The following is a 15,939-nucleotide window of genomic DNA, read 5'->3' as shown; positions in this document are numbered from 1 at the left end:
GTAGTAGAGGTGAATGTTAACCAGAGTAAGCGACTTTTCTTTCAAGAGCATAAAATGTGGTAAATTCTTCACTTTAAAGAACAAAATGCCAGACAGAATCCTTTATAAAACCAAATGACAGAAAGGTGGTTATAACTGAGATTGATCTGGGACCTGAACGACAGGGTTTCTGAGGGAGATTTCGGGTTTTAAGGAACTTACAGAATTTAGAGAACTTTCTTACAGCCAAATCTGAATAAGTAGACAAGATGGATTGAAACTAAAGTTATGTGATGGATTGAAGCCAAAGATTACAGCATTTCTTTGAACTTGTTGATCATGGAGTTTAAATCATCATAGTTATAAAGTAACTAAAGATACTGTTAATCATTTGAATTACTTTACCAGTTTTCCCAGTTAACTTTTCTGACTGAGCATCAGTTAATGACATGATAGAAAAGTTAGTCATCTGTCTAACCTCAGAATGTATGTTTATTACAAAATGTGAGCATGTTGCCCTGAATATTATTGTATTACTGATCACACACACTGAGGGCATATTTGATATGTGACCAGAGGTGGCCCTGTCATATTACAGTCTTTCTCTATTTTTGGGACAGCTGTTTTCTAAAAAAATCTAAATCCTCATACTTTGTTTATCACTGTACCACTGTGCCACCTATATCTGTGCCAACTAATAAAAATGTGTTTAGGGAGTTGCCTACTATTAATGAAGATTTGAGAAAAATGACAGCACTAGATTTTGTTTACAGGAGAGTGCCTGCAAAGAGAGGAAACTGAGTGGTTCTTGTGAATCTGGTGAAAGCTGCTTAAGAAATTTGCATTTAATTTTCCCGAGCAATATGCATACTTGATTTGTGCATCATTTACTTAAAAAAAAAATCCAACTCAAGCACAGTAGGATGAAGAATATAGTATGTGAATTATTTATATGATAATGTCTTGTCTGTGTGTTTATTAACAGTTGAATTATTTAGAAGTTGCTGCATCAGATAAAGAGACACCCTTAACTTGCTAAAAGTATTCAAAGGACCTGGCATTTAATCTCAACATACCCTAGATAAAAGCTGAGATTTTCTAATCAGTGCAGTTCTCAAGTTCAAGTAGCCATTCTAAAAGTTAAATAATATATATATTAATATGTTACTACCGATGTTTAAATTATATGGCTGTGAGTTTTCTTTTTGGTTTATTGTTGGCCATAGTTTACGCTTTTTTAATGTTTTTTTCAGTTTGTTTTGTTGTTACTCACAGCTACTGGACAAAATACATTTTAGGTACCTCCACCTGCAGGGACTTTATGACTGAGTGTACATAAATATAAAGCCTGATTAGGAAAGCTTAGTGAAAGATATCCCTGGCTGTAAAACTGCACTGATAAGATTGCAGCTTCTTGTTTTCTAACTACTATGCAGTTTTATGTTTATTAAGGACAAGTCTCATTGTACTTTTTAATATAATCTAAAGGTTCTAGTTTCTTCAGGTACCTTGCATTTCAGTGCATCCGTTGTGAGAAGTCGTGGAGTGCAGGATGCAAAACGTACAGTGGCTGATATTAAGGAGGTGCTGTTTGTGAGCTAATAGCTAGTCCATTTTATGTGACATTTCACTCTGACAATGACGTCAGTGGGTCCAGTAACTCATCCTTTTAGCTGACAGGTATGAAAACCTGGAAAACAGGAGATTCCTGGGTAAGCACTGCGCTGATACAGGAGCTCTGAAATGGAAATAGTTCCTGATTTTGTTTCAAAGGAGCAGTTGTTAGTTCAGTGTGATCTTTCCTTTCTCAATGCATGCGTCAGTGACATTTGTATGGATTTGAATAAATCAGCTACAGATCTGTATGCATCTTACGCCTGTGTAATATGTGAAGATAAAAGGTGAAGATAACATTTAATCAGGTTATTAAGGCATTCCTAAAGATCTAATTATGTTTTAGGTCTAAAATATACAGTACAAGAATACAGATCAGCCTTAGGGGTTTACAGACATTTTCTCGTCACTGCAGAAAAAGTGCCTGCAGCGTAGGTTCCTAATTTTTCCATCTTCTCTGTTAAATTGATGATAATTGTGAGTTAAATTGATACTATCAACCCTTGATCGTACCACTTTATTCCTTCTCTAAAGGCTACAGTTGTTGATGATTTAGAGACACAGAAAACCTGCCGGATTCTGAACTGTGAGTAGTGTTACTAAAACCATCAGTCAACCCCTCCCTTGTCAAGTCTGTAATCAGGGCTGTTTCTTTAGGTCCCTTTTCCCCTGTTCTTGGTGAACAGGCAGTGGTGTTTCAGCTTCAGTTCCTTCAGTACTTGTTCCATGAGCAGTACTGTGAGGTGTTGGAATCTTTTGGATTAGCAAGACTGGCAAATTGTAATTTAGGTAATTGGTTGTAATTTGGTTTTTTCCCTGGAGTGACAGAATCTGATGCGGTGTGCGCACAGTGTTTCTGTATAAAGCGGTTGGCTTTAATTGCAGCGGCGAGAGAGGTCTAAATTTGAGGTTTTACTAGGGTAGCTCTAGGCAGCTGACACAGTATACTGTAGGTCTTTTCACACTCTGGGGGTTTCATTCCACTGACACCCTCAATCGCAGTTTACGTCCTCACAAAAAAATAATCCCATGCTAAATGATGCCAGATTTTCATGAAGCTTTCCAGTGGTTCTTTAGAGCATACTCTGCCTCGCTAGCAAGAGCCTTTCATCACTAAAGGAAATTGAACATTTTTGTCTTGTTCTGCCTAAGCTTCACTGCCATTCTTTAGTCATTTGATCGTTTTCTTCTTCTGAGTGACAGTTCAGGTTAGAGCACCTCGCACTCGTCCAGGAAGGCAGGAGTTTAGAGGACAGCCCCACAGATGACCTCACTTTCGGTCGAGTGCACACAAGCACCCACACATACACGAAATCCCCTACCGTTAGAACCTGCAAAGTGAAAAATCACAAAAGGTAATTATTAACTCTAAATTGCTATCCATTAGAACAGTTAGAAGTCTGTGAAGTTGTGATTACGGTGCTGTTTGTTGGTAAATTAAAGGTGCTTTAAGCATAATGAAGGAGTGAGAAAAGAGCTGATGAGAGAACGTGGAGGGAGGCAACACTGGCTGCTTTTTCGGGAAGCTGACTGCATGTTTTGTTTATTTCTGAAGTTAAAAAATAAAAGCTAGTGGACGTACACCAGTAATCTACAGTGGAACTTAAAACCTGCTCGAGACATTACAGCAGTGACGGAACACAGCAGAAGAAAGGTTTGCTGAAAATAGTTTTGTGTATCTTGTTGGCAGACTTTGTGCGAAAGCACATTATATTTTGGTTCTAATTCTGGACAATTTGCTTTTGTAATTGTAACAGGGTTGCACACAGACTGTTTCTCAGGGTGATGCTGCCCCCCCTGAGATATCGCGCAGAAGGAAACCTGGCCTTTGGTGTAGCAGACTCCTGGGCTGTCTGGGTGTCTGGGAAGTCGGAGGTGCCTGTGATTGTGGATGAAGTCCAGCAGGGACAGAACCCCACTTACCACACGAGTTCAACAGGAACAGCGCAGTATTGTCAATGCACCCATGTGTTTCCTGGTGCTTTTCTCGGCTTCTGTTTGATTAAATTCAGATTTTAAAGTGGAGTAGGCAGACCTGCTCTAAAATTAATTTTGCTGTGAACATTTACATGGCTTAAAATGTTAGCATGTTTTAAGATATATATATATATTGAAGTATTGCTCTCCAGCTGATGAAAAAAATATTGGCAGCAGTAGCAGCTTTCCAGGTCTTTGATCTTGCATGTAGCCAACTATACAATACTTTTCCATATGTCAGTTACCACGCTGGGTCAGAATGACCAGAAGCTGTTAGCTTTTCACGTCAGAATGCTGCATCACTTGCCCAGAAGCATTCATCACCCAGGTATAGATGTGGACCCAGTCCACAGTGAAATGGGTCTCATCTCCTGGGGGGCATATAAAATGCCTGCAAAATATTTTGACATTAGTTTTTTTACATCGGGTGGTTGGTTTACGTTCAGCAATACTGACAGTGGATGTAATGGCATAGCTTGCTACCCTCAGTGTCAACCCTACAGAGCAGTATGATATCCTTTTCGGGCTCGTGCACCTTTGACAATTGACTTGCTGCAATAGAAAAGATGCCGGTTCTGTCATTTTTGGCTGCTGTATTTGATAGTTTTCTTTACGTTCATGTTAATTAACATTAAGTTTAGCGATGTTTTGGTATAGATTCTTTGCACTGTGTTTTCGAATTGAGCAGATCGGTATGTCCTGAGTGTGTCAAAACACAGACTGTTGAAGATTGGTATCTGGGGTTTTCTGGACGCAGAGATTCTGTCTTTTCCTTGTTGTTGAAGAAGTTGTGTTTCAGCCCTGCACACACCCGTCTCCCTGTGACTTTGGCAGAACTGACAGTGCTGACCTGCAGGTGGGCTGAGTCTTATCATAGCATTAACGTGCCTAAGCTAAGGGGGATCAGTACAGAGCAGAATTAATATAATTAACAGGAGCATCATCTAACCCTTTTTGTCCTCCTGAGACTTGTCCTAGGGACAAAACTGTAAAAAAAAAAAACATTTCATCGTTCACATTTGTATCTGGAGCTCTGCCTTTATTACTGGTACATCTCAGAATCACTGGATGCCGTTATTGAAGTTTTTAAAGATGTATCCGAACACAAACGCAAAGCAAAAGCACTACCCGACCCCTTGTTGTACAGTGGAAGAAAGTGGATCTTGATCTGCCCTCTACGTGTTTGTGTTTGTCTTGTTTTTCTAAATCTAACATTTGCCTTTCACACCTATACAACTGAAAATGCCCGTTTCCCGTAAAACTCGATATGCAGCCCTTCAGTGTGTTTAATACCGAGCATAGCCTAAATCGATCTTGACCCGTGCTGGCCTGAGTTGTCTGATCACATGGGCCAGACAGCACCCCGCTGAGCCGGCCCATGTGTCTGAGCCTGCGATCTGGCGATTGTGCCCTTTGTCTCACTCCTAGCTGCTGTCTTGGTGTCTCTACCCTTTGGTCACAGTAGGTGCTGCCCTTTTTCCTTTGACATCAGCATCTTCCCCCTGTGTCTGCAGAGTCTGTGCTCTGCTTACCTTGTACTTTGTATGCGGTCACTAATATCAAGGTGATTGTGTGTTGAATCATGTTTTTTTTGTCTTGGAAATAGGAGACTGCTTTTGCAATTATAACTGTAACAGAGTGTACCTCCCAGAATGTTGTTTTTAACTCCTGGGGATACGTTTTCTAACTTTTGCATGAGTACCTGGATCTTTTCACCTTATGTCCAAGGGGGGTTATGTACAATCTAGCCATTTGACATGTCTTGGGGAAATCAAAACACCTGCAAGTTCTGTTTAAAGGTTATTTTTCTTGTTTAATTAATCCCAGATTTGCAGCATTTAGTGGAATTAAATCCTCCGAGAGGGACAAAAAAGGAGCAGCATTTAATAAGCGTGTAGCATGATGCAAGCCGGTGTTTGTAAGAGGATAGCAGTAGGAAGAGTCCAGCTTGGCTGGAATCTGAGTGACCTCACTGCACTCATGGGTCCTAAAGAGCACTGAGAAGAGAAGAGCACAGCAATGTGTTCTGCAGGATCTGCCCCTTCTGAATCTGTGCTCTTCTCCCTGTCTGCCTCACATAGATTAAAAAGCAGACTTTTGGAAGTTGAAAGTCCTTTAGGCTTACAGTATAAACGTGTCTTTAAGAAAGGATGAGTAGATAACGGCAGCTACATTTTTTTGCCCTCGGTTGGCATACGAATGCTTACTTCATTTTTTTCAGGACTTGCAAGGTAGCTTGTTCAAAGCACAAAACTCGAAAAAAAACTTGCTGGGAAAAAGAACCATCACTTTTGATAAGGACAAGGCACCCTATCCTCGGGTACACTTTCTTTAAACGCAGGTTTTCAGGACATCATTCTGAGTGCGTTAATACTGTATTCTTTTCAGAGTCCTTATATTTGAGCGTCTGCTGAATTAAATCCTAAATTAAAGTAATAAAAACAAAATAAACCAGATTTAGATATGAAAAGTCGGGGATGGCAATTTACAAACAATATGATTCATTGCGGAATTTTCTGGGCGTTTTTCTTTTATTTGCCTGCCTTTATAAAAGAAGCAATATCCTTTTTTGAGCTGAATTTGTCCGAACCAGCCCATCACCTTTGTTGTGGTATTTGATGCTTGTATGTGGACACATGTTGTATAACCAGTGCCCACCTGGGGCTGCCACCCTATCGCTCAGATTTAAAGAGACTGAGCTTCCAAATCAACCATGCTTGGAAACCGCAGCTGGTGCTGCATCTTCTTCTAACCATTTCAAAACATGTTTGTGCCATGACCTAGCCTGTTTTTTCTTTTCTTTTCTTCTCCAGAGGGGGAAGTTTCAAAATATCTTGATGGACCGAAGAAAGGGGCTTGAATACAGTTCTTCAAAATAGCTTCAAAATACGAATTTTATTTACATGCGTATTTTCCGTACTCAAATGGTCTCTTCAGATCTTTAATTCTACGTGAGGCACGGCCGTTTTCGAAAAGTGGGCACAGCTTTCAGGCTGATTGTTTTTAAATTGCTGTTCAGGTCCACGTGTGATGCCAGGGCGAAGGTCTCTCCCAGCCTGAAACGGGTGCAAAGTCTATCTCTTTCCCTTAGGCAAGCAGAATTTCACTCTTGCTGACTCTTGCATTCTGATGTTTTGACTGTAAGAATAGGTACAGTATATGTCCATAACCAGGCCCTTTTCTTCATTTTTAAAATAATTTGCTGCTGTGCAGTGAAACATTTCGATGGATAATGGTGGAACTGGTCATGTGTGTCCAATTAATCGATTTCCCATCTTGCAGTGAAGGGCCTCGGAATATCACCCATACTGAAAGCAGCTGAGCTGCTTTCCTTGTATACATGAATTATTCTGTCTTTTAGATATCACAGAATGCAATCCTTTGGAGCCCTTTAGGAATAAGAAAGAGTATGTAGATGTTTCTGTTGCACATGGTATGGAAAGAGTTATTTACTAATGGAATTCATTCATCTTACTATTGAAAGAACTTTGAATTTGAATACTACAAGTCGGTACAGTACAGTATGTCCACCCTTGTGCCCAGCTAAATCTAAACATGCATATCTGACTCAGTTTGCCTTAACAGTGGCATACAGACCCAGCCCAGGGCTGCAGCAGGATCTCCAGGTTGACAACCCACCTGAGCTCTTAATTTACTGATTCAACTAATTATCAGCTTGATTAGACTTTTTAGACTCTTTCTCTGACTTGATTGTCGATTATAAAGACAGTAGAAACCTTCTGTTTTTTTTTCCCTGGACATTTCCGTCTAGGAAACCAAACACCCTGCAAACCACACACACAATGGTCTCTGATTACTGTAGCCTTTTACCTTTTTTATTAATACACTTAATATATATTATAATAAATATCTATATTAACCAAGCCCGAGGCAAAGAAAAGGACTTGCATATTTAATGTTTGACATTTATGCCACCAAAGTTTGCATACAGAGATAACAGAAAATGCGAGACGAATTAAATCTATTTACAGCTTGATTCTGATTCACTGGCCTAGCAGTATAGCATTGCCGTAATATTACAGTAATTAGAAATGTAGTTGCTTCTGACTAACTGCTTCCCACAAAAACTGTTGCTCCTAAACTTTGGCCCCTCACTGGCACCCAGTCACGTGTTCCAGGACCAAGCCGATTTATTTAAAATTGAAAAACAATGCATACCGAACAGGTTAAACAGTGACCAACAAACTACAGGCCTTTCATCACATACTTCCCATTGCAAAGAGAACTGAAAGTGCTTATATGGGAGCACAGCTCATAGGAAGGGAAGACCGGACACATGATTCAGCAGGACAAGCACTGTAATTTACTTGAGCTGTTCTGGGAAGATGGCTGAAAACCGCAAGCACAGTTAAAATGCTCTAAAATGGGAAACTGTAGCGCACCAGCAGTGGAGGATATTAGCATTCATCCAGATTGTCTTAATAGGATTAACTGTCTGAAATCCTTATTAAAAATATATATAAAGTTTTGCTATCATTAACCACTATGTTCTTGACATAATAATATTTAAAAATTGCTTGCAGCACCTAATTGATTTATAGCTAGACTGTTTATCGTATAACTTTCCCGAGAATTTGCCGTGCCGCTGTTACCTGATAATGATGTATCGAATTAAGTAAACATTTTATTGCTTCATTAGTGGAGGCTAAAATCCACCTGGGCCTTGAACAGAGAGGGTAATGTCCGACATATGGTGAAGCAATTGCAGCAGACAGACTTCGAACGTGACACTCCATACTTATTAGTATGGCGGAAAGTAAGCGATTGCACTTGCGATTTCACTCACACATGTCCAGCTTGTCAAGCAGCATGTTTCAAGCACTTTTGCCTTTTTAATTTTTTATTATTTCTTTAACTAGATAAGCTGATCAGTCTGTTCTCAAAGACTCAGGAGACCTGTTTGCACAGCAGGGTATCCAGTATGACTGGAACAGTCTGAGCGAAACACCTTCAGCAGTCTGTCCCACCTGGGATCTGAGCTCAGGACCCACCAGTCCAGATGCCAGAGGCCAGAGTCCTACCCTCTCACACACTGTTGCATTTACTGTCAGTTTAATGACCTTAGCCATTGGAGGTGCATTATTTTTTAATGAAAAGTATTGATAATACAGCAATTTTTCATGACTAGGTGCATAGACTATTCAATATCCGATAAGATCACTTTATTAGCCATATACAATTTCTTGTATTAAAAATGTGTTTTCGCATACCCCAGCTTGCTCTCCATGGGACATGCAGACAGGGAGAGAAGCTTGGGGTCAGAGTGCAGGCTCAGCCTTTTATATGGCTGTAGTATAAAACGGAGTAGAATTCCTCTGCCGGCCGCATAATTTGAACCGGCAACCTTCCAGCCACAGGCACAGATCCTTAGCCACAGAATCACCGCTCCACCCAGAAATTTTTCAGTTTTAATTGGAATTACACCTTTGCAATTGTCATCGAAAAGGTTGTAAGAATAAAGCTGAACAGACCCTCTCTGCACATAGTGTGTAGTACAAGACAGGAGACAGTTGCCCAGACGAGCTGCAGTCCTGAGCTTGGCAGGTTCCTACGGCCTTGCTGGGCACTGGGCCCATGCAGAGAGGAGAACCGGAATCAGCTGCTCTCTCTCGTACAATATACTCCGGTTCGTAAAACCAGTCAATTCAAACGAAGGCTCTGCAGGATGTCATTGGCTTCCTTTATGCAGAAGGGGGAAGGGCCTTGTATATCCACAGGCCGTTCTCTTCTGGAGCAGTTTGAGCACCCACATGCTTGAGCTTCGTGCTGGCACAGTGTGAGCTCAATACCCATCTGTTGGCCTTTCTGGAACTGGACTGTATTCTCCAAAATGGAGAACTGAGTAATTACCTAATAACTCTTACAGTGAACAGTCTCACTGATGTCTTATTTCTGCAGGACGCATTTGTCTTTAAGTGTTTTAAGATCTTACATGGCAAGCATTTTGATGCCACAGTGTCTTTGAAGGGCAAATGAATTGTTTTATTGGAAGCCTGGTAGCTGTATGTTTTTGCCTTAAACATGTTAGTATGCCAAACAGGTTCACCTTTTTCTGAAATGGACTTTAGATGCAGATTTAGCCTGCAACTAATCAGAATTTCAGAAACTCAGAAAATAAACACACTGGAGCTCTTGAGTTCAGAATGTAGCATGCAGGTTCGCTGCCAAAAGTCTTGTAAACAGCACAGCACATAGTTTGAGTATAAAAGAATCTGCACTCTGCTGCTCTATCTACTCTGTTGGATCTCCTGTTGTTAGGATACGTTCTGATTCCTGACAGCATTCTGCATTTGTTCCCTTTCATTGTGACCTTACCGACCATCCCCTGTCCCGTCTGCATCGGCTGACAATAATTTGTGGACTGTGGTTCTTGCAGACATGAATAAACGAGAATTGTCTGGGAGAGAAGAGAAACACTTTAAATCTCCTGTTCAGAAGTGGCTTGTTGGTTGGATGTGGATGTACAGGATGATTTTTGAAAAATGTTTTTTTTTTGTCGTACACAATTCCACCTGATTATGTCAAAGTAGTTATATAAAGCTGTAGTATGTAAGTATTACAAGAGATCAAATAAGTCAGAAAATGTTACATTATCAGGGCTGTAAGATCTGGAGCCTATGGCATTGTCTTCACATTGCTCCCCTCATACGACAAGGTATGTACACCAGCTATCTGCAATAGAGACACTTCAGCTTTCCTTAGCTGTCTTAATTATTTATTAGTGCAGGCATCATATTAAGCAATGAGCTGTTTTAAAGTGACTGGTTTATTGCAGCTCTGTACATCAGCTTCATGCACAATAACATGCTATCAGGTCACAGCTGCTATGGTAATTTCCCTCCACACACATTATCAAGTCAAGAGGGCACCCAGTTTGTCTTTGAAAATGTACACGCTGCTAATTGCCTATCTGTATCTGTGCATCTTAAGCCACGACAGAGACTGCCCCAGAATTGCACACGGCTGCTCTGGAGCTGTTGTATATTTGTCCACAAGCCTCCGTCAGCTCACGTTAGGGATTTCAGGAGAGGTGGAGCTGCCCAGCCATAGGATTGCGTGAGTATCCCCTTTGATGGTGACGACGGAACCTGAGCTGCCCAGGTAACGGGCTTCTCAAGACGCCACCATTCGAGTGCTTGTTTGGGGATTAAAACTTTCAGCAAATCGGAGTTTTATCACCTTGCGTTTAAGGGTTTGTTTGTTGATCCCAATCACTTGGATACCTTATTTTTTTTAATCAAATAATTTTCACTTGATTGCATAATTGCCAGGCGTTGATATCCTAATACACAAATAAATCAATGCATAAGCTCAGTCAGTCAGTCTTTTTCAGCTTCTGCTTGTGAAACTGAATCAACATGATTTTTTCATGCAATTGTAACCTTTTTGAGTAAATGATACCCAATCATAATGGTTCATAATGTTGACAGCACGTTGGGCATTTTAGGTTACGATACTGAAGAAATCAATTTTAAATTAAGTCTCATGGTAGTTCATTGCAGTGGTTAGCAATGCTGCCTTGCAGGACTGGGGCCCAATTCATGGGGTGCCGTCTGTGTGGAGTTTATATGTTCTTCTTTCTCCCCGCAGTCCAAAGACATGCTACTAGGGTTAATTGGCTTTTGGAAAAGCTGGTCCTGGTGTGAGTTTGTGCGTGCGTGTGTGTGTCTGCGATGGACTGGTGTTCCTGTCCAGGATCTATCCTGCATTCATTGCCATCCGGAATACTCTCTGGCTCTTCAGTTTTTGTGCAGCCTACAGTCATTTACAGTTTGTAGAACATGGCATTTTTTCATTCAGTGTTGTTTTTATTTCACTAACATCAAAAATAAAGTTTCTGAGTAATTCTATGTATGAACAATAAAACCATAAACCAGTTAATAAATCGGTTAAATAATAATAACATCACTTTATTAACCCTTTACAATTTCTTGCATTAGGAATGATCTTTTCGCATACCCCAGCTTGCTCTCCATGAGACACACAGACACACAGATAGGGAGAGAGCCTGGGGTCAGAGCGCAGGGTCTGCCATTGTACAGCACCCCTGGAGCAGTTGGGGTTAAGGACCTTGCTCAGGAGCCCAACGGAGTAGGATTCCTCTGCCGGCTGCAGGATTTGAACCGGCAACCTTCCAGCCACAGAGCCACCGCTCCGCCAGTAGTGAAATGGGCATTTTCAGTATTTATTTTTTGTCACCTGGCGTCCCTTTCAACTTTGCTTTGGCTGATTCTGTTTCCCAGTTAAACAGACTGAATCTCACAACAAGAAACGAAGGCTTCTGTCTCCACAGTCCCTTCAGCGGAGTTCACAGCTGATGCTGATCACCGATCCCAAAGCCTTGTAACTCGCATTTCAGCAGTGTACTTTTTGATGTACTGTGTCCTCCAAAGGTATTGGGACAGCAAACTGTTACTTTTGCTTTAAAGTCGAGGAATTTCCAAATTAAAACCCGATTGATCATGTTATCAAGTCCATGCTTAAGAAAAAATACCCTAAGAATAGGCAAGACCTCAAATAGACTGCAGCACAGGCTCGGTCAAACATCTCAAATGATTCCAGTTTGATTAAATCACTGGGTCACAGACTTCATGCGGTTATTACCTCTGATGTGCTAATACACATTATAATAATGACAACTGCAAGATTTTAAAATGGCTATTAATAATTATTCAAACATGCTACTCCCTCCTGGTAATGAATGTTGTGCCAAATGGTGATGTAGTGAGAATGCATGGACTCCTAATTGCCTTTTAACATGAGGTGTGTGGTTGTAAAATACACTCGGAGTAAAACGGTGGAGTGTTAATTAATGAGTCGTCCAGTCACGGTAACAGAGTTCATTATGCAACCTCTGTTTCCTGATGCAGGGAGGCATATTTGTTGACCTTTCTCTGCTGTCTTCTGAATACTGTCTCTACTTACTGGGCACTCCCCACTGTCCAGGTCTGAGCTAGCAGAGTACTGGGAGACGAGTGAAGGCTGGTCATGATTTATGCTGTGCAATTGACAGAAAACTGTAAGAGCCTTCTGCTGATCATAACTCCAGAGTCATAATTACTCTGTCTTACAGCTTTTACCCACCTGCTGGGCTGCCAGTAGTTTGTGTATTGTAACTGTCTGCGAGGTACAGTGGGTTTCTACACCCCAAGAAGTTCTGCAGAGCCCTATAATACAGACCAGCATTGGCTGTCCTGAAACGTATGGAGCTCTGTTTGTTATTATGAAGATAAAGTGTACACAGTATGCAGATATTCAGGATTTTCTTAAGATTCTTTTCATTTCTTAATGTTTAAACTGTTTGCTTAGTGTTTCCCAAACATAGCACGTTGTTGTACCGACTGTTTACACTAAGTGCTCTTTTTTTAAATGAGGTAATTCAGTTGTTTATTAAATGCAGTATAGTATGTATTGTTGTGCTGTATTACCTGTCAATAGGACCTCTCGTTAGTGTGGAATGCTCATTTATCCCAGCAAAGGGTAGCTGAACTTTTCTAGTAAAGGTATGGAATACCATTGCTTATGTATGCAGGTCTGTATTTCAAAGAGAAAGCAAGTTGCAAACTATTTTCATGCCATTGCTAAAAACTGCTTATGATAGCAGCTAGACAGGCAGGGAAAAACTGTGTTCATCCCTCATTTGTGGCGTACAGACAGCAGTATGAATCAGGTCTGTGCTTCCTGGAGGTTAAAGCAGGCGCCATCCTAATTTAGTTTCCCTGGAAATTTTTCGTTAACAAAGGAATTTTTAGACGGCAAGTTTAGCGTCTATATCTGCCATCAGCGGAACGCTGTGTCAATGTGATTGCGTGACTAAAAGGCTTTTTTTATTTTGTGCGTAATTTAAACTTGGACTCACACAGAGTTTTGTAAAATCACTGTTAGTCATTGTCAGGGCACCTCAACGAGGGGAAGTCGTAGGTTAATACAAGACAGGATGGATTAATGTTTTGATGTTGTTTTGCCTTCCCTGTCAAGTTACCTATATACAAAAGTAGGTCCACATTGCTAACTTTGTCTTTGTATTTTTTTTTCTCCGTGAACACAACTTGTCTAGGGAGAGCGACTGCCCTTGAAACGTCTTGGCACACCACCGTCAAAGAAGGTGGAAGCTATCTGTGTTGTGCACAGAGGGCTCAGAAAATCCAGAGTGTGCATGCTCCTAATTCATCTCATTAACGTCAGTAGAAAATGTGTCTGTCGGCCGCCTGCCAGTTCTGCTTATCATACCTTTGCAGCCTGCCTGAAAGCAGAGGTTCCATGGTAGCCGTTTGCTCACCTCTGGGGCAACAGGATTTCTGAGACTTCAGGGAGATGTTGCCTACGGGATTACAGCCTGCAGATATTTTTGTGGACTTCACCAGCATTGCCACAGGAGACCGGATTACTCCCAGAGATTCCAAGAGTTATCAGAAGTTGGGCTGTAAAACTTTGCTATTGAGAAAATGAATTAAGCACATAGAACATAAGGTAACAGAGGAGGCCCGTTTTATGTGTTGAGTTGCTCGTGTTCTTACTGATCCAAGGATTTCATCCAATCCTTTCTTGGAGGACCCTAAGAATGCGATTGCAACAGGAGAGATTGGAGGGCTGATATTGTAGAACCACCTTATCTGCTTGTGCTTTTGTTTCAAGACTACTGTATGCAGTGTAGGTGTGCTATGTAGACCCTTTATACAGCTTTGATTCTGTGTTTAAAGGGCTCAAAAAGATTTCGAAGGGTGGAATTAGAATTAAACTCTTTCTTTTATGTAGTTATAATTCAATTACAGTAGATGTAAGGGACTCTGGTCTCATAAATGGATGATCACGGGGTCAAATCCCAGGTGGGTCACTGGTGTCGTGCTTTCAGCGAGGTACTACACTGAGATTGCTTTAGTTGTATAAAAAGGGTGTGAATGTAAGTTACTTTGGATAAAAGCATCAACCAAATACTAAGATTATTATTAATCTCTCTTGATCCCTCCATCCACTTTTTCCAAGTCAGGGTCATGGAGGAGCCGGAGCCTATCCCAGCAGGCAACAGGTGCATGGCAGGTTACACCCTGGATGGGACGCCAGTCCATTTCAGGGCAGACACACAGACAAACGCCATCATATTCAGTCATGCTTCTGAGACGGCTTTTGCAACATTGATCCAAAAAACGTGCACTTTGTCTGCAAGTGAGTGATGGAAAGAACTCAATCTCTATAGTAAAGAAAAAAAAGACAGACAGGCAGGCAGTCCCTTCAGACCTTTGAAGTGTCTGTTACCTTAAAAAAGCTTACTCCTCACGTAACAGTGAAATAGCAAAGAAAATAGGGTAAAGATGTCTTACAAGGCAGTAATCTTGGCCTGTTGAAAGATGTTTCAGATGTCTCTCTCCCAGATTTGTTTGATCCATTTCTTCCACTTCATCTTTCCTCCATCTGCTGGTGAATTGTAGTCACCACGTACGCAGACTTGACCAGTGGAAATTGCCTGTAATGACACTTCTCTGGATGATGGTATACAGTACAGTACATGGTCTCCCATACATGCAAAAATTGAACTTACTGTATATGGATTGTGAGCTGACCATTTCTTGAAAGCAGAGCTTTTCCAAAATGTTTTCGGTGGAATAAGATTTTTTTCTGTAGGGAACTGGGAAAGCGGGAAGGTCAGTGTGTTCTTCACAGTCTTATTATACTGGGGCAATTCACCAGCCACTACAAAATAGCTGTTACAGAATCAGCATGTGGGCTGTTTCAGCTGCTATCACCTCCACTGCAGTGGAGTTTCGAATGGTCACTTGCCCACCACAAAGGCTAAGCCGACGTTCTGCTGTCATTATTCAGCAATAATTAGAATGAAATGACTTGTGTGTGTTACAGTCAGTAAATTAACTGACTGATGCGTGGGTATTCACATGGTAATACAATTAACGAGCTGAGAAATGAAGCGGTGTCTTGAGTTGCTGTCTCCTGGAAAGGTTTGACGCCCCTTTGTGGTAAATAATACTGCCGAGACACCGAAGGGTACTGCGTTTCTTTGAAGGGTACCTGACAGGACATATTTCAATTGAGGAATCGAGCGGGTGACGGATTTCGCATCGTACCTCCTGCCAGCGGGGGTTTCGAGTAACAGATTGCCAGCTCTGCTCCGGAGAGGAATCGGGCTCTGTGCTAGGAATGAATGAACCAGCCCCGGCGACCGGGGAAGTACTGTCGGTTTGATCTTCCCCCTGGTGGTAGGATTCCGGCTCCCCTTCCGTTTTCCTGTTTCTGTCGAGCATGTTTTCTGTTTCTGTATGTTCATGAAATATTTGTAATGAGAGAATCCCTCCAGGGTGGCAGAATGCAATATTTTCAGCTATGGGTTTCACTTGT

At 41.3% G+C, this 15,939-nt stretch overlaps 1 protein-coding gene across 4 annotated transcripts in view; it reads left to right on the top strand.

The window, feature by feature from the left end:
* Positions 1-15,939, top strand: part of xpr1a (xenotropic and polytropic retrovirus receptor 1a) — a 160,888-nt gene that overhangs the window by 56,519 nt on the left and 88,430 nt on the right. Inside the window, exon 1 of one of the 4 annotated variants that reach the window (XM_069194339.1) lies at positions 13,782-14,754. The exons of the other annotated variants lie outside the window; for them this stretch is intronic. Within the exon in view, the coding sequence (XP_069050440.1) occupies positions 14,583-14,754 (172 nt within the window). The 5' untranslated portion in view covers positions 13,782-14,582. Of the gene's footprint in view, positions 1-13,781; positions 14,755-15,939 lie in introns of those variants that run through there. 4 annotated transcript variants of the gene reach the window in all.

This window comes from Lepisosteus oculatus, chromosome 9 (assembly GCF_040954835.1).
Source record: "Lepisosteus oculatus isolate fLepOcu1 chromosome 9, fLepOcu1.hap2, whole genome shotgun sequence".
Taxonomy (NCBI): domain Eukaryota; kingdom Metazoa; phylum Chordata; class Actinopteri; order Semionotiformes; family Lepisosteidae; genus Lepisosteus; species Lepisosteus oculatus.
The sequence above is the reverse complement of the archived record's forward strand: the minus strand, read 5'-3'. Positions and strand labels throughout refer to the sequence as shown.